This window comes from Oncorhynchus mykiss, chromosome 28 (genome assembly GCF_057628025.1).
Source record: "Oncorhynchus mykiss isolate SJ-2025 chromosome 28, ASM5762802v1, whole genome shotgun sequence".
Classification (NCBI taxonomy): Eukaryota; Metazoa; Chordata; class Actinopteri; order Salmoniformes; family Salmonidae; genus Oncorhynchus; species Oncorhynchus mykiss.
In genome coordinates, this window is record NC_143049.1 from 11,712,433 (window position 1) to 11,731,575 (window position 19,143).

At 40.4% G+C, this 19,143-nt stretch overlaps 2 protein-coding genes across 2 annotated transcripts; one reads left to right on the forward strand and one right to left on the reverse strand.

The window, feature by feature from the left end:
• Positions 1-53: 53 nt before the first annotated feature.
• LOC110508517 (uncharacterized) lies at positions 54-5,748 on the forward strand. Its single transcript, XM_021589081.3, has 2 exons — positions 54-471; positions 4,343-5,748. The coding sequence occupies exons 1-2, from the start codon at positions 195-197 to the stop codon at positions 5,389-5,391; spliced, it is 1,326 nt and encodes a 441-aa protein (XP_021444756.1). The 5' UTR covers positions 54-194; the 3' UTR covers positions 5,392-5,748.
• Positions 5,749-6,404: 656 nt separating this feature from the next.
• LOC110508519 (peroxiredoxin-1) lies at positions 6,405-16,030 on the reverse strand. The gene is made up of 6 exons (XM_021589082.3): positions 15,926-16,030; positions 15,070-15,186; positions 14,706-14,859; positions 10,615-10,737; positions 10,329-10,459; positions 6,405-9,286 (listed from the first exon to the last, which is right to left on the reverse strand). Exons 1-6 carry the CDS (start codon positions 15,987-15,989, stop codon positions 9,201-9,203), a joined length of 675 nt encoding a protein of 224 aa, XP_021444757.2. The 5' UTR covers positions 15,990-16,030; the 3' UTR covers positions 6,405-9,200.
• Positions 16,031-19,143: the final 3,113 nt, after the last annotated feature.

Here is a 19,143-nt window from a genome sequence, read left to right on the forward strand (position 1 = left end):
CGTTTGCTACTTTCTGTCGTCATTTCCGTTATCCATATTTCCGGAAGTTTTTTTTCCCCTTCCACAAACGTTGCTGTTTGCTAGCTTCGAGAAGCTGTACAATAGAAGAAACGATTATGTTATAAACATTTTACAGAGGCACTCGCACTGCACATTTGTTTCTGTGTAACAACAGTGATTTTATTTGATGAGCAATGTCTAACACCGTTTCTTTTAGTACACAAATAGGTGCAATCATGGATGTGCTAGCAAAGGCAGCTGTTGCAGAAATAACCAAATTTGTAGACGAGGGTACTGTCGTTCTACGGCTGGAAATGTGTCGGAAAGAAAATGAGATAGAAGGCCTTAAAAATAGTTTACAGCTGATGGAAAGAGAACTGAGGAAAGCTCAAAGAGAAGCAGCAGCACGAGGGACAAATGACAGGCAACATGCTGAAGGAATTCAGCTTGGGAGTGGGACCTCACAAAAAGGTGAGAGCTCACCCTTAGTTTAGTGCTGTCAAACAGGGCCCGGTTTAAAGCATCTTAAGGCTACGTTCATCGTTAGACCCATAGGATCCTATCGTACCATATACCTATGGTTCTAACGATTAACTTAGCTTCTTATACCTCGGGCAATGTACTTCAGTTGTGTAACCAGGATTTGAGTTGTAATGAGGACCGGAAGGCGCCCGACCGCTATTAAAATGCTATTTGGAAAACAGCAAAAATGACCCCGGTCATTATCACCGTTGCTGCTGTAGGTTCATTCACCTCGGTCATCTGCAAACACACTATTAGCTATACAATTGTAATGTTATACCCATAAAAGGGGGGAAATATGAGAACTGATTCACACTAACATGTAGCATCAGGTAACGTTATTCTGTCAGTTGTAATGATGAATTGCATAAAATCATCAGTTATTTACATGGATATCTCTTTTCTCAAATTACATAGCTTTTGCATTTGTAGTCCTAGGCATTACTAATATACAGGAGTGAAAGTAGAGTTTATTTCTTCATGGTGCAGGAGCTCAAATGTTTTATGGGCCTAATCATAGAACTGCATGCAGAATCCCTATTAATTCAATAGGATCTCTGTGGGCCTAGCCATTAAGATTTGTAATTTAACTTTTAAAATGTATTACTTTTTATTGTGGCATAAACACAACCAGTCATCATTTGTTTTAATTATTGTGATAGGCTAATGTTTTATCGGTAAAGCATACTCCTACAATTTTTGGTCCGGGACACCGTACCACCTTACTTTTACCCCTGCTAATATATGCCTTTTAGCAGACACTTGTATCCGGAACGACTAACAGTCAAGCTCCGCATAAACAGACATCAATGAAGCAGACAGATGATTGTACTATCACATTCACATTAATTATTAAAATATTACTTACGATTCTGTATTAATATCAGTGATGTAGGGGTAAGAAAAAGGTGGGTAATGGGTAAACTATAAACGCCAGTGGGCGATCGAGATGAGACTAACAACTAGAGGTCGACCGATTATGATTTTTCAACGCCGATACCGATTTTTGCAGGACCAAAAAAAGCCCATGCCGATTTTTATATATATATTTGTAATAATGACAATTACAATAATACTGATTGAACACTTTTATTTTAACTTAATATAATACATAAATAAAATCAATTTAGTCTCAAATAAATAATGAAACGTTCAATTTGGTTTAAATAATGCAAAAAAACTGTGTTGGAGAAGAAAGTAAAAGTTACTCCTGCCATGTTGTTTTACGTCTCAGGCCCTCGGGCATGTGCCGCGAGAAAGAGAAAGCAGGGTTAGCCCTTTGAGAGAGTGGTTGCTGCTAAAAAAGCAAATCTGGGGGATGCAGGTAAACATAAACAAACCACTGTTCAAACCACTGTTCATTCGCAAAGAGGCTGGAGCGATTAGAACTCAATTAGATCAAGAATATAAGCGCACAGAGCTTTGGTCAACACTGGGAGCAATATTTAGATGTTGACCCGTAATTGATTTACTTTATTATGTTCAAAATAAACTCTGCAAAAAAAGAAAGGTCCCTTTTTCAGGACCCTGACTTTCAAAGATAATTCGAAAAATCAAAATAACTTCACAGATCTTCATTGTAAAGGGTTTAAACACTGTTTCCCATGCTTGTTCATTGAACCATAAACATTTAATGAACATGCACCTGTGGAATGGTCGTTAAGACACTAACAGCTTACAGACGGTAGGCAATTAAGGTCACAGTTATGAAAACTTAGGACACTGAAGAGGCCTTTCTGCTGACTGTGAAAAGCACCAAAAGAAAGATGCCACAGGTCCCTGTTCATCTGCGTGAACGTGCCTTAGGCATGCTGCAAGGAGGCATGAGGACTGCAGATGTGGCCAGGGCAATAAATTGTAATGTCCATACTGTGAGACGCCTAAGACAGGGAGACAGGACGGACAGCTGATCATCCTCGCCGTGGCAGACCACGTGTAACTCCAACGGTACATCCGAACATCACACCTGCGGAACAGGTGCAGGATGGCAACAACAACTGCCCGAGTTACACCATGCATGCACAATCCCTCCATCAGTGCTCAGACTGTCCGCAATAGGCTGAGAGAGGCTGAACTGAGGGCTTGTAGGCCTGTTGTAAGGCAGGTCCTCACCAGATATCACCGGCAACAACGTTGGCTATGGGCACAAACCCATTGTCGCTGGACCAGACAGGACGGGCAAAAAGTGCTCTTCACTGACGAGTCGCGTTTTTGTCTCACCAAGGGTGATGGTCGGATTCTCGTGTATCGTTGAAGGAATGAGCGTTACACCGAGGCCTGTACTCTGGAGCTGGATCGATTTGGAGGTGGAGGGTCCGTAATGGTCTGGGGCGGTGTGTCACAGCATCATCGGACTGAGCTTGTTGTCATTGCAGGCAATCTCAAATCTGTGCGTTACAGGGAAGACATGCTCCTCCCTCATGTGGTACCCTTCCTGCAGGCTCATCCTGACATGACCATCCAGCATGACAATACCACCAGCCATACTGCTCGTGCTGTGCATGATTTCCTGCAAGACAGGAATGTCAGTGTTCTGCCATGGCCAGCGAAGAGCCCGGATCTCAATCCCATTGAGCACGTCTGGGACTTGTTGGATCAGATGTTTGGGGCTAGGGCCATTCCCCCCAGAAATGTCTGGGAACTTGCAGGTGCCTTGGTGGAAGAGTGGGGTAACATCTCACAGCAAGAACTGGCAAATCTGGTGCAGTATATGAGGAGGAGATGCACTGCAGTACTTAATGCAGCTGGTGGCCACACCAGATACTGTTACTTTTGATTTTGACCCCCCCCCCCCCCCCCCCCCCCCCCCTTTGTTCAGGGACACATTATTCCATTTATTTTACACGGAACCCAAACCAGCTGCGCTCGTGCGCCATCGTGCATAAATGTATTTTGTCCCCCCACACCAAAAGCGATCACGACACACAGGTTAAAATATCCAAACAAACTCTGAACCAATTGTATTAATTTGGGGAGAGGTCGAAAATCATTAAACATTTATGGCGGTTTAGCTAGTTAGCTTGCACTTGCTAGCTAACTTGTCCTATTTAGCTAGCTTGCTGTTGCTAGCCAATTTGTCCTGGGATATTAACATTGAGTTATTTTACCTGAAATGCACAAGGTCCTCTACTCCGCCAATTAATCCACACATAAAACGGTCAACCGAATCGTTTCTAGTCCATCTCTCTTCCTTCCAGGCTTTTTCTTTTATGACTTTATTTTGCGATTGGCAACTTTCATAAATTATGTGCATTACTGCCACTGACCTCGTTCGTCTTTCAGTCACCCACGTGGGTATCTGCTTCTATAAACCAATGAGGTGATGAGAGAGGCAGGACTTGCAGCTCGATCTGTGTCAGAAATAGGAATGACTTCTACTTTAGCCCTTGGCAACACAGATGCTTGTTGGAGCGTGTGAGCAGTGGGTGCAATAATTGAATAACATAGATTTCAACATTTATTTTGCAACGCTCGCAGGCGACACGAGTGGTGTGGTCAGCCTGTTAGTCACATGTCTGTGGAACTTGTTCAGTTTATGTCTCAGTTGTTGAATCTTGTTATGTTCATGCAAATACTTACACGTGTTAAGTTTGCTGAAAATAATCCATTGACAGTGAGAGGACGTTTCTGTTTTTGCTGAGTTTATATACTTTTATTATTTTTAAAATTAGAAAAAATTACCAAAGTCCAGACCCCGGTGTCCTCATATGTAGTTACGGCCCTGCCCTCAAGTCAGGTTAATTGCACTGTACAGGATTTTGCTTTATCGCTTATTTGACACATTTCTAACAATTACATAAACCGTCTACTCTACTTCCAGGTAATGAAGAGGACCAGAAATCCAAAGCCACGCCTGTAGAGGACCCGGAGAAGTTCAATGAGCTGCAGAGCTCAGGACACCTTGTGGAGGCGAGGGGTGGACTGGAGTTGCTGGTGAAAGCAGAGCAGGTGGAAAAACATGTAGCCCAGGGAACTGTACAGGACCCAGGAATCACAGGCAGTTTGGACTTTAGAATGGATGAGAGAGATAGTCAGCTGTGGTTCTCTGTTACACAAGGACTAAGTGGGAATGATTCCACTCATCCAGATGGGTCTTACACTACAGAGAGATGCTTACAGATGTTTTCCTCTCAGGCAGATCAATATCCCGTTCCCATCACATCCCATCCTGCTTCCTGCAACTCTTTGTCTTCTGCAGAGAAACCACTTAATGACATTTTCAGCACTGTCCCAGTGAAAGTGGAGCCCGAGTGGCATCCTCTTTATCATGGCGATGCCATGTCTGAGTCCTTTCAAGCTGACCAGGGGCAGTACAGAGATACTCTGCACCCTGTTTTGATGGAGGGCTTGATTTTACAGCCTAGACTGCAGCAGCCAGGACCTTCTTCACAAGGGCTCATGAGAGCAACTGAGAACACATCTGAGTCAAACTCTCACAGCAATGAGCATATTCTTAATAAGAACAGATTGAAAACAAAAAGAATGGTCAACGTTTGGAGAGCTGTACCAAACCAAAAAGTGTTCATATGCTCATTGTGTGGAAAGAGCTTCCACCGCCACTGTCAACTTGAAGCACACCAGCACTCTCATGCTGGAGTCAAACCATATAGATGTCTTGAGTGTGGGAAAAGTTTTACGCAGAAAACCAGACTTAAGTCCCATCAGAGTGTTCACACGGGTGAGAGACCTTTCAGTTGCAGACTCTGTGGCAAGATGTTTGCAAGGCAGGACAACTGCCAAAGACATGAGCGATTTCACAGTGGACAAAAGCCATTTAGTTGTGTGCAGTGTGGTAAAAGTTTCACGGTTCTCGGTAACCTCAAAATACATCAAAAACATCAATGTAAATTTGCCAATGTAAGAATGTAAGACCATGTTGTTCAGTGTTTTCCTCAGCGTTGTACAGGTAACCCTAACTGTGTCTTCTTGAAAAACATGTTTAACAATTATTTCACCCTACTACTAACAACTCAAGAACTTCCAATTGTTTTGTTTTTTTCATCTTGATGTTTATTTAGGAAATTACAGAGCTCAAAAAAGGGATGCCGTATTAGAATGGCAATTTGCCTGGAATTTTTACTAATCTCAACAATATGACATAAATCACTTGATATGCTTCAAGGGCTTTATAGGAAGGTAAGCGTTGTTAAATGAGGATGTCAAATTTGAACAAATAATTGTCATTTTGTGTGTCATACCATGAATATTAAATGACATCGAATTGAATGGATTTTCAGGTTGTATATAGTGCAATCGGGGCCGGCTCCAGGCATAAGCGGTCACTTGGGGCTCCTGGGGGGGGGCACACTGTCGTGGTCTCAACTTAGTTACTATTGAGAGTAAGAATAGTAAAATATACCAGGTGCAATTTAGAAATGTGCTTGTGCAACAGCAGATGGTTCTCTTGTTAATTCAGTCAATCAATTTGCTGACAATTACGGAGGAGCTGCACCAGGATTACACGTGCGCAAACCGTGAACAGGACGTCAGCGCTGTGACTTTACCTGCGTGCGTGGAATTAGATCAGTAGCACTTGGTCTCTTCTGCAAGGAATATATTGACTTGGCGTCCAATATGGGTAGACCAGTGGAGGCTGCTGAGGGAGGACGGCTCATAATAATGGGTGGAACAGCGCAAATGAAATGGCATCAAACCATGTGTTTGCTTTATTTGACACCATTCCGCTCCAGCCATTACCACAAGCCCGTCCTGCCCAATTAAGGTGCCACCAACCTCTTGTGGGGTAGACTATATGATAACAACCATCTGCAGTCAATTAACCTCGCCCATTAATCAACAATCAATTGAACAGTAGCTGGAAATGCACATCAATTGATTTTGTTGAAAAAAAACAAAGAGGAAGAGGCAAAGCGAGAGGGTTCTTTGGAATTACTTTTGTGCCTTTAATTTCAAGCAAACCTTTTGAATTCGAGAACAAATTTCTTAGTGTTACACGAAAAATGATGATATTGAAAGCAAAACATTAACCCAATAGTATTGAGAGCAGAATAAATAATATTGAAAGGCAAGAACAAATGAATTGTAAATTAATGCAAAATATATATATATGAATGCCCCCCAATTTTTTGGGGTGAAACATGTTTTCAATGATTGCGTGATTGCGATGAAATGCTTCCATCTTTGCCTGCAATTTTTGGTTATGTTAACTTGTCCTTTGCTTTTGCTGCCTTTTTTTGCAGTTGCAAAGTTTTGGCACATTCATTTAATTTAAGCTGGTTTATGAGGGAGCCTAAGATGATGCTATTCTATTGGTCAACCAGTTTTGGAGTGATAGGCCAGCCTCACTCAATGATCCAGTTTGTTTAAGTCCTAGCTACATATACTGTATACAAAAGTATGTGGACACCTCTTCAAATTAGTGGATTTGTCTATTTCAGCCACACCCGTTGCTGCGTGTATAAAAATGAAAATGTGTCTCCATAGACACACATTGGCAGTAGAATGGCCTTACTGAAGAGCTCAGTGACTTTCAACGTGGCACCGTCATAGGATGCCACCTTTCCAACAAGTCAGTGTATCAAATTGCTGCCCCGGTCAACTGTAAGTGCTATTATTGTGATGTGGAAATGTCTAGGAGCAACAACGGCTCAGCCGCAAAGCGCGAGCGTCGGCTGGAGTGGTGTAAAGCTCGCCGCCATTGGACTCTGGAACAAATTCTCTGGAGTGATGAATCTAGCTTCACCATCTGGCAGTCCAACGAACAAAACTGGGTTTGGCAGATGCCAGAAGAACGCTACCTCCTCCAGTTTGGAGGAGGAATAATGGTCTTGGGCTGTTATTCATGGTTCAGGATAGGCCCCTTAGTTCCAGTGCAGAGAAATCTTTAACGCTACAGCATACAATGGCATTCTAGAAGATTCTGTGCTTCCAACTGTGGCAACAGTTTGGGGAAGGCCCTTGCCTGTTTCAGCATGACAAATGCCCTCGTGCACAAAGCGAGGTCCGTACAGAAATGGTTTGTTGAGATTGGTGTGGAAGAACTGCAAAGAGACCTGACCTCAACCCCATCAATCACCTTTGGGATGAATTGGAACGCCGACTGTGAGCCAGGCCTAATCGCCCAACATCAGTGCCCGACTTCACTAATGCTCGTGGCTGAATGGAAGCAAGTCCCCACAGCAATATTCCAACATCTAGTGGAAACCCTTCCCATAGGAGTGAAGGCTGTTATAGCAGCAAAGGGTGGACCAAGTACATATTAATGTCCATGATTTTGGAATGAGATGTTTGATAAGCAGTTGTCCACATACTTTTGGTCATGCAGTGTATCATGTCTAGCTGCATTGTAGCTAAATTCACCATAAAACAAAACAGAATTGCAAACTAAATTGGTAAATTAACCCAGATTTCAATTTCATTGTAAGTCATACAAAAAGTCATTAACAAACATGTTAAGTTTGTTTTTCTGATAATCTGTCAAGGAAAAAAAAACTGTTTGCTCTGTAAGTTTTTATTTAGAAGATGAAAGGACATTTGAGTAGTTTGTTTTTCACTGTAAAAAAAACAAAAGTTTTCTCCTCACTTTTTTCCAGTAAAGCTGCTTTTCCTCATTTCAGACTGTGGCCTAAAGATAAAAACTATGTTACCAAAATGATACAACAGAAAACAATAGGGTGACATCATTAGCTAGGCTTCCATCTAACTGGTGACAGATTTTCATGTGAATATTCTAAAATCTGCATGAATAAAATATGCACCTTTTCTTACCAGAGATGTGTTTCCATCACATTGACTTGTCGCGGATAAAAATCTGTGCAAGATGACGTAGTGCACATAAAATTTACTTTAGCAATTCTATTCCCATGTACCAAATAAAATATACAAGTTAAATGTGTTTCCAACTCTACTGACGGTTTTGTAACAAAGAATGTTGCCTTATGTAGCGAATGTGCCCACTCTGGTATTGGCACGTGCGCTACAGCCAACAGCTTGCAGATACAGTGCTGGTATAGCCTACACATGAGGTTAGTATGGACAAAAGAGCGAGATTATTTTAATTTGTCAAACGGCAGCCAAACATCGATCAACATGTCACCAGAATAAGACCCTCAATATGTATTGGAAAGGAGCATCAAGCTCACCAACTGGCATATTCACCACCCTGTGAAGTTCATAACTTATTTCATCTGTAGCCTAATAAACTGCATGCTTCCCCGAGTCGTGGTGGGAGGACCACACATGTCATCACATGACTCCCAAATTGACTTTGATAGGATGGTGACAATAATTAAAATACATATATTATATTGAAATTCGCGCATAAAAGCCTTTCCACTGCCATTTCTCTCATAATACATTTTACAGACAAAAACGATACTACCATGTCTAGCGTATATTGTTTTGTCGTCATTTGGAAAGTTTACCGACAAATTCACAGTTTCCATCAGATCTGTCGTGACATTTTTCAACCGACGTACTTTACTCGCATAAAAAAGGTTGGATGGAACCTGGTTAATGACACTAAAACCTCTCCAACACAATCTAATCTAGATTCTTTGGTCATAATTTCTATCTAAACACATGACAGATAATGGGATGCTGATGACATTGTTCTACAGTTCCCAGGCACATAGATAGTGAAGCGCAGTAGCCTATTGTTCTATTGAAATGTACTGTAATTCTAGTTGTCCTACAACAGGCTGCAGACACTCATCGTCTTAGTGCTGCTTGGAGAAGAAGTCTTTGCTCTTCTGGATGTCGGGCTTGATGGTGTCACTTCCTGGTTTCCAGCCGGCGGGACAGACTGAGAAAACACCAGAGAAGAAGTGTGAGTGTCAGGACAGTGCAGTATGATAAACAAAACACTTTGAACCTGAGCTTGACATTTTTACACATTCTGACATCTATCAGCCTAACATTCTCAGCTGTTACAAACATAGAATGTTACCTTAAAAGAGAGTTGTAATAGTGCTCTAAATACTGTTCACATAGTGCAGGTATCATCAACTGGCAGCACTTGGCCTCCCAAAATTTTCTGAGCCCCAAAAAGCTTTTTGGACATGTATAACTAAAATCAATAGGAATTCACCTCAAAATGATTTTAATTTAGGAAATCTATAACTAAACATTTTAAATCAAATTCAAATGTATTTGTCACATACACATGGTTAGCAGATGTTAATGCGAGTGTGACGAAATGCTTGTGCTTCTAGTTCCAACAATGCAGTAATAAATAACCAACGAGTAATCTAACAATTCCAAAACTACTACCTTATACACACGTGTAAAGGGATAAAGAATATGTACATAAAGATATATGAATGAGTGATGGTACAGAACGGCATAGGCAAGATGCAGTAGATGGTATAGAGCACAGTATATACATATGAGATGAGTAATGTAGGGTATGTAAACAAAGTGGCATAGTTTAAAGTGGCTAGTGATACATGTATTAAATAGAGATGCAGTAGATGATAGAGTACAGTATATACATATGAGATGAGTAATGTAGGGTATGTAAACATTATATTAAGTAGCATTGTTTAAAGTGGCTAGTGATATATTTTTTTACATCAATTTCCATAATTTTTTGTTTTTGTCAAATACAGTATCTGTTTGGGCTTCTTGCGTACAAATGATTTCTAATTATGTTCCAGTCCCCGGACCATCTGCTCAAGAAATAAAATTGGCCCGCGACTGAATCTAGTTGATGATCCCTGACATAGTGTATGTCTTTTGACGGTACATCGTAAAATATGTCACTGCAAAAGGTTAGCCTGATTCTGTGTAGGATAAGGAGGCATCGTCTTTTAGAAAACAAAAAGAAAACAGGGTTAGTTATGTACCCTCTCCGTGTTTGTCAGTGAACTGAAAGGCCTGCACCAGACGCAGGGTCTCGTCGATGGAGCGTCCCACTGGAAGGTCGTTGATGGTGATCTGCCTCAAGAGGCCCTTGGCGTCAATAATGAATAGGCCCCTGAAAAAACAAGTAGGTTATAGATTGAGTCATTTATGCTTGTGTTAGTCTTGTTTTGCACGTAGTCTTATGTTGGGCACATTACCCAGGTTTTGTCCCAGTCGGTCATAGAAACACTGAACTTTGACCCTTGAACTTGTCCGGTGTGAACCCACCTGTAGGCAATGCCCTCGTCCTCCTTCAGCACCCCGTAGTCCGTGGAGATGGAACGCAGTGTGTCGGCTACCAGAGGGATCTTCATTGGACCCAGACCGCCCTGCTTACGAGGTGTGTTGGTCCTGTAAGAACACACGACGAGACGGAATTTAGTATTTTTTTGTGTGTCTGAGACCAAGCGTCCCTGCCAGCTGTGGTATACAGACGGACGTGCATAGTAGTAAACAGGTTTATGTATGCCGGTCCTCTGAATAAAAAATATATATATTTGGACACTGAAGTTTTAGCCTACTCTAGTAACTGAAATATGTACACTGACTGTAGGCCTATAACTCTCACATGTAGCCTAATATAATAGTATTGCAGTAAAATGATACACCAAATTATGATTTAGTATCAGAAATAGGAGTGGAGAAATGTGATTTATTTATTTCAGCATCTTTGGACCGTGCAAACGTGTGGTATTTGTGGATCTACTTTACTGTTTTGTGAATGCCTTTTCAAATGGATTTCACTACTCGTGCTATGGGGCCTCTCCGAGTTAGGATAGGAAGGTTCTCCGTTTATATGCACCGAAGCTGCGCCAACGTCAACCTGCTGTCTCCATTTGCTGGGGAAGGAGACTTTAGGTTTTGGTGGGAGAGAAAGAGGGGTGACCTTTTTTGTTCAAATGTATTGATTTTTCCTCGCTTTTTTCATCAGTTTTCTCGGTCTTTGCACACCTTTTTCCTTTCAATATTGTAGATGGCTAACAAAGCTAATAATTGTAATAGGTAGGCCTAATCCTATAAAGTTTTTATCTTGGAATACTAAAACAATGAATAATCCTGTCAAGAGGTCTAGGATCTTCTCCCTTTTGAAAAGCTAAAAGCTGATTCACGCATTAAAGATCACTCAAGGCTACAAAACTCCAGGTTCAGTCAGGTTTTCCCATTCAGACTTTAACTCCAAAGCCAGAGAGGTTGCAATTTTGGTTAGTAAAATAATATATTTCTCTACTACTAATGTTATTTCAGACAGTAACGAGAGATATTTCATCATAACTGGCACCATTTGGCACACACCTGTAGAATTGGACAATGTATATGCTCCCAATTTTGATGATGATGAATTTGCCAAATTGGTTGCTGTGGAAAATCCCTTCTCTGAACACCCATCTTTTGATATTTGGCGTGGATCTGAATTGTGTTATTAGCCCGGCTTTAGACCACTCCAACCCCAGAACTATGTCTCCTGCTATGTCAAAGTCCTTCTCAGGTTTTATGGTTCAGAATGGGTGTACAGATCCCTGGAGATGTCAGAATCCCCAGGCAGTGTTCTATTTTTTCTCACATGTACACCATTATTTTTCTCGTATTGACTACTTCTTTATTGATCATAAGTTACTTCCAAATGTCACCTCTTCTGAATATTTACCCAAGGTCATTTCTGACCGTGGACCTTTAGCCCTCGACATCCTATCAGGACAAACTCGTACTCCTCTCTGTTGGAGATTCAATTATCTTCTCCGGTCTGTTGCAGACGTCTGTAACGTTATTTCCACTTCTATTGATAATAAATTATTTTCAAATCAGACAAGCTCAACCTCTCATTCTCTCTTATGGGAATCACTTCAGGCCTTTTCTTATTTTTCTCATTTAAACAAAACTCAGAAAGCTAAACTAGAAGAACTCACTAAAGCCATCCTTGACTTAGACCACCAATATGCCTTGACGCCATCTCCAGAGCTGTATAAGCAACGCTTGAATTTACAATCTGAATTCAATCTCTTGTCCACTACAGACGCAGAACGGTTACTATTGCATTCATGTGGTACCTACTATGAACATGGCAAGTCATCTGCTCGCACACCAATTTAAACGCAGCGCTGCTAGCCGTCTGATTCCCCAAATGAAAGATTCCTCTCATAGCTTGATTTCTGACCCTACGGGGATCAATGACACCTTCAAATCCTTCTATTCCTGTAAACGTCTGAATTTCCATCAGATACTGCCAATATTTTCGGGTGAACTGGAGACTCCCACAGTTGAGGCTGAAACTGTAGATTACCTTGATTCTCCTCTCAGCCTTGAAAAAGTTATTCAGTCTATCAAGTCAATGCAGAGCAGAAAACCTCCAGGGCCCGATGGGTTTCCAACGGAGTTCTTTAAGAAATTCCATACCAAGTTAGCCCCTTTACTTGTATCTATGTATAATGAATCACTTGAACGTGGCTCGCTGCCACCTACCCTAACACAGGCTTCAATAGCGCTTCACCTTAAGAAGGGGAAAGACCCCACTTCCTGTTCTTCATTTAGGGCCCTAAGTCTCCTTAATGTGGATGTAAAGGTGCTGGCGAAGGTGATAGCAAGGTGTCTGGAAGTAGTCTTACCAGGACTCATATCACAGTAACAAACCAGCTTTATAAAAGGACAGAATTTTTTAAATATTCAGACGGTTTAACATGATTTATTCTAAACAATTCTCCAACTCCCCTGAGGTGGTAATCTCCCTAGATGCAGAGAAGGCATTCGACAGAATTGAATGGGAGTACCTATTTGCTACTGTTACATTTTTTTTGTTGACTTGGGAACAAATTTAGCTCATGGATCCATCTCTTGTATACATCTCCCCAGGCCAGTGTCTGTACCAATGTCAACCGTTCTGACTCTTTTGTCCTGGAACGTGGGACAGGCTGCCCCAATGTCCCCTTTGTTATTTGCCGTCGCCATTGAGCCACTTTCAGTAGCTTCACGGGCATCCTCCTCTTTCCAAGGTGTAACACAGGAAGGAGTTGAACATAGGTTGTCATTATATGCAGATGATTTGTTACTCTATGTAACTAACCCTGTAACCTGTTTACCTTCTATCCTTTCTATTCTGGAGAACTTTGGCTCCTTCTCTTGGTTACAAGCTGAAACTCCAGAGAAGCGAGTGCTTCCCACTCAATCCAGCAGCGCTACAGTTCCAGCAGACCGACGTGCCTTTTTAGCTCTGGTTTCAAATACCTTGGAGTTGAACGTAACTTGTTCATTACATGCTCTTTTTTTCTGCAAACTTTGCTCCCTTCCTTATGCAAATGAAATCTGATTTTCAGAGATGGGGGTAGCTTACCACTATCACTTATAGGAAGGATTAATGCTGTAAAAATGAACAGTTCACCCAAATAACTATCCATTTCAATCTATCCCATTGTCTTTTTTTTTGTTGTTGTTGTTTTTAAGTCAATCAATCAGGCTGTTACCACATTTATCTGGGGAGGAAAGGTACCCAGAGTCAGTAGATCTTAACTTCAGAGATGCAAGTTTAGTGGAGGTCATGCACTATCCAACTTTGTATACTATTACTGGGCAGCCAACTTGTTACTGTATACTATTATACTATTACTGGGCAGCCAACTTGTTACTGTATACTATTATACTATTACTGGGCAGCCAACTTGTTACTGTATACTATTATACTATTACTGGGCAGCCAACATTTTACTGTATACTATTATACTATTACTGGGCAGCCAACATTTTACTGTATACTATTATACTATTACTGGGCAGCCAATCTTTTACTGTATACTATTATACTATTACTGGGCAGCCAACATTTTACTGTATACTATTATACTATTACTGGGCAGCCAACATTTTACTGTATACTATTATACTATTACTGGGCAGCCAACATTTTACTGTATACTATTATACTATTACTGGGCAGCCAACATTTTACTGTATACTATTATACTATTACTGGGCAGCCAATCTTTTACTGTATACTATTATACTATTACTGGGCAGCCAACAGAATTGCCATTCTGGTTACATGCTCCAGATACCCCATGGTAATACCTTGAGGCACATTCTTGTATTTCTGCTTCTCTTCCTGCCCTACTCCGCTCTTCTGAATGTGTTATTTGGAGGAAGGAAGGAAGGCTGGTTGGGATATGGTCAAATCTGTGTACTTACATTGATGTACATTTTGTAAAACTTGAATAAAAATACTTTTGAAAAATGAAATGAAAAGATCACTGCACAAGCTTTATCTTGTGCACTTATCTTGCGTCACCTAGGATGAAATCTTCATAAGGCAAAATAATTGTGCAAAAGACTCGTACCAGGCAAGATGGCAGAAGTGGGAGTCAACAGAGGCACCAATGACCTCGCAGCCGATCTTCCTGAACTCCTCGGCAGCATCACTGAAGGCGATGATCTCAGTGGGGCACACAAAGGTGAAGTCCAGCGGGTAGAAGAAGAACACCACATACTTCCCTGCAGGCAAGCAGCACAAGACACACCAATAGACAAACCTAGCAAGTTGCGGAGCCTGGAAGCGCATATTCAATGTAACTCAAATCTTATCCGACAGGCTTATAGGTCATTGCTGTATTATCGAACTTTAAGAACCGGTCACAAATCCGACCACACAGATACAAAACAAAGGACAGTGCCAAATACTATGAAGCGTAACAGTAGGTCTACCTCTGTAGTTGGAAATGCTGAGGTCTTTAAACTGTCCATCTGGCATGACTGCTGTGGCCTTGAAGTCAGGGGCCAGATGCCCGATGCGCGCTTTACCTGCAGCCATCTTCAGTTTCACTGGAGGGGGAGGAAGATAAATTGAACTAAATTGAATTATGTATGCTGTCAATGTACAGTATGCACCACTCATGGTAGTACACAAAAAGCACGAAGATAACTGGACATAAAAGATGAACTGGGATGCTCTCTCCATCCTCTTAATATACATTTTCAGCATTGAAGCTATAATGTGAAAAATAACTGAAAACAATACAGGCAGGAATAGGAAATTGATTCTATAGAAGATTTCACTTCTTTCATGAGCAACACCTAATCCACAGGTGTTTCCTAAATGGCCATTTCTGTCTTTATTTTAAGCATTAATCACATAGTTCAACAGGCTGTTCTTGCCTGGCAAGTGTTAAAACCTTTTACTATTTTGCACACGCAGTCAGTCCTATTTCGTAAACCTGCATTCGTTTTTTTCTCGACATTGATTTTTTCCCCTCACCTGATTTTTTTTATTCCAATATTCCATTGAACAAATTAATTATGTAGGCCACTTGGACATCATCCCCCCCAAAAAAACTATTGTAAAGATAAACAAACGCATTTATTCTGTCATCAATGGAAATGTAGGCTACAAGTTTAATGCCGGAAAGATTGCACACAAATTAAATGATAAGGTAATAAAGGTCAGAAACTATTAGTCATCGTATGGCTAAGTTTTCACTTTCTTTTTTTGGAATGACCGAAAACATGCTTTAGCCTATATATTTCATGATACATTGAAAGCGTAGCCCTACAAAACACATACCTCTACCTTGATCCTTACAGCAGCAGCTTGAGATGCGGAGTGCGAAGAGTGAGATTCCTCGCATGGAACTATATACAGCAGCTCAATTCTCGCGATGTTAGAACACTGCCAATGGCCACATCCCATTCTTAATGAAAATAATAATACAAATAAATAAATTAACAACAATTCAATACAGGAAGTACATATGAGAACACAAGTATATATAAATAATATCCAAAGGACAATTGGGCTAGGGGTTACAATATCACATTACACAAGGACCTTAAGGGACATACATAGAATTATAAGTGTAACATCTTTTTTGTTAGCAGAGAATTTAATGGTCTTAAAATATAGTTAAATGTGTTTTTGTAAGGTAAGAACATGTGTGTTTTGTTTGTAAATTTGTATTTGTGAATATGAAATTTGGCCAAAAGAATAATGAAATTAATTACATGAAATTGTTCAAACTTATTTGTATTGTAGGTAAAATATCCAAGCAGTACATTTCTCCACAATAGTGTAAAATCTTCATAAATGTGTTCAATTATAAATCTACTGATGTCTTGCCACAGTTTCCTTACGAATACAATGCCAAAAAAGATGCAACACTGTTTCTGGGTGGTCATTTGAGTTTGCTTTCCTTAAACTTCTTCACATAGTGGTTGGCAGGATATTATTTATGACATTTTTTAAAGGAAACTTCCTTAATTTAGTGAACAAGTAGGTATGTGTGTGGCAACATCCAAACTTTTTTCCAATAAATATGATCAATAAAAACTTTCCAATAAGGCATTGCATAAGGTATAGACAGACACAACATCCTGCTGAAACAAGGTTCGTATCGCTCTGTTGTTGAATGGACCACAAGAGAAACAAATCTTTCCTACTTATGAGTCAACAGGGTTAATGCACTTTGGTGCAAAAAGTGCAAATCAGGTAAGCTCTGAGGGCAAGGTCTTGACACGTTCCTGAATAATAAAGCAACACCTGAGGGAATGGCATTTAAAACTATTGCAAACTCTTTAGGTGTTACAGGGATCTTGTAAAGAGATAAGAATTCCTTATAACTAAGTTAAAAAAACTCTGCATTTACAGTTGTCAGAAGTTTACATACACCTTAGCCAAATACATTTAAACCCAGTTTTTCACAATTCCTGACATTTAATCCTAGTAAAAACTCCCTGTCTTAGGTCAGTTAAGATCACCACTTTATTTTAAGAATGTGAAATGTCAGAATAATAGTAGAGAGCATGATTTATTTCAGCTTTTATTTCTTTCATCACATTCCCAGTGGGTCAGAAGTTTACATACACTCAATTAGTATTTGGTAGCATTGCCTTTGAATTGTTTAACTTGGGTCAAACATTTCGAGTAGCCTTCCACAAGCTTCCCACAATAAGTTGGGTGAATTTTGGCCCTTTCCTCCTGACAGAGCTGGTGTAACTGAGTCAGGTTTATAGGCCTCCTTGCTCGCACATGCTTTTTCAGTTCTGCCCACAAATTTTCTATAGAATTGAGGTCAAGGCTTTGCTTCCTTGCTGAGTGGCCTTTCAGGTTATGTCGATATAGGACTCGTTTTACTGTGGATATACAGTAGATACTTTTGTACCCATTTCCTCCAGCATAATCACAAGGTCATTTGCAGTTGTTCTGGGATTGATTTGCACTTTTTGCACCAAAGTGCATCTCTAGACAAAAGGAGACAAAACGCGTCTCCTTCCTGAGCGGTATGACGGCTGCGTGGTCCCATGGTGTTTATACTTGCGTACTATTGTCTGTACAGATGAACGTGGTACCTTCAGGTGTTTGGAAAATGCTCCCAAGGATGAACCAGACTTTTGGAGGTCTACAATTTATTTCTGAGGTCTTGGCTGATTTCTTTTGATTATCCCAATATGTCAAGCAAAGAGGCACTGAGTTTGAAGATAGGCCTTGAAATACATCCAAAGGTACACCTCCAATTGACTCAAATTATGTCAATTAGCTTATGACATCATTTTCTGGAATTTTCCAAGCTGTTAGGCACAGTTAACTTAGTGTATGTAAACTTCTGACCCACTGGAATTGTGATACAGTGAACTATAAGTGAAATAATCTGTCTGTAAACAATTGTTGGAACAATTACTTGTGTCATGCACAAAGTAGATGTCCTAACCGACTTGTCAAACTATAGTTTGTTAACAAGAAATTTGTGGAGTGGTTAAAAAACAAGTTTTAATGGTTCCAACCTAAGTGTATGTAAACTTCCGACTTCAATTGTACAAGTTGGCTCACCAATAGGATATCATTTTTTTATCCAATTGATCTTTAAACGTATTATTTAAGTTCATAAAGTCCAGAAAATTCAGCCCACCATACTCATAAGTGTTCATTACATCAGTTTTCTTAATGTAGTGGGTACGGTTTCTCCACAGAAAGTTGAAAAGCGTCTGGTCTATCTCCTTGCTTATTTTACCATCAAGATATAAAGATAGAACACCATATGTTAGCCTAGAGATACCTTCAGCCTTGGTTATTAAGATTCTTCCTTTTAAAGATAAGACCCTCTGTAGCCATTGATTTAGCTTGCCACGGCCAATTAATTAAAGTTCTTTGACTACAGTCCGTGCTATCCGGAATCCTTGGGATGTCCATACCGCTGAAGTTAACATTTAAAATGGTTAATAAGGTAAGGGTTAAGATTAGGGTTTAGGGTTGGGACGTCCCAAAGATCCAGGATAGCACTGACCACATTTGACTGCCTCACAGCACCATGACTACGCACATTTCATCATCATTCCATGTCAAATAACCTGCGGTGGAAAACTCCTATGCGTAAAGATGAGTAAGGAAAAGACAGTAGTCATGTTCCCCACCCTTGTCTTCTCTTATCATCTAACCATTCACTTCTCTTTTATTCTCTTCTCAACATGCAGAACTATAGACGTAAGCCTAGATAACGTATGTGACAGTTATTGCATAAAATATCGACAGTCTTACAATCAATCAAAACACTTCATTTTGTCATCTTTAAATATATATTTTCAGGGAGAGCAGCAAAGGCCCACAGAAGCCCCCTCCTATGAGCCCCCCTCTTCTAATCCAAGTCAACAGTTATGCTGGGGTCACACAATCATGAAGCTCCCATCATGTAACACAGACACCATATCATCTACATTTTACAGCAGAGGATCTCCAACTATTACACAACTTTATTACCCCTCGATGAAATGACATTTTACGACATCCACTTT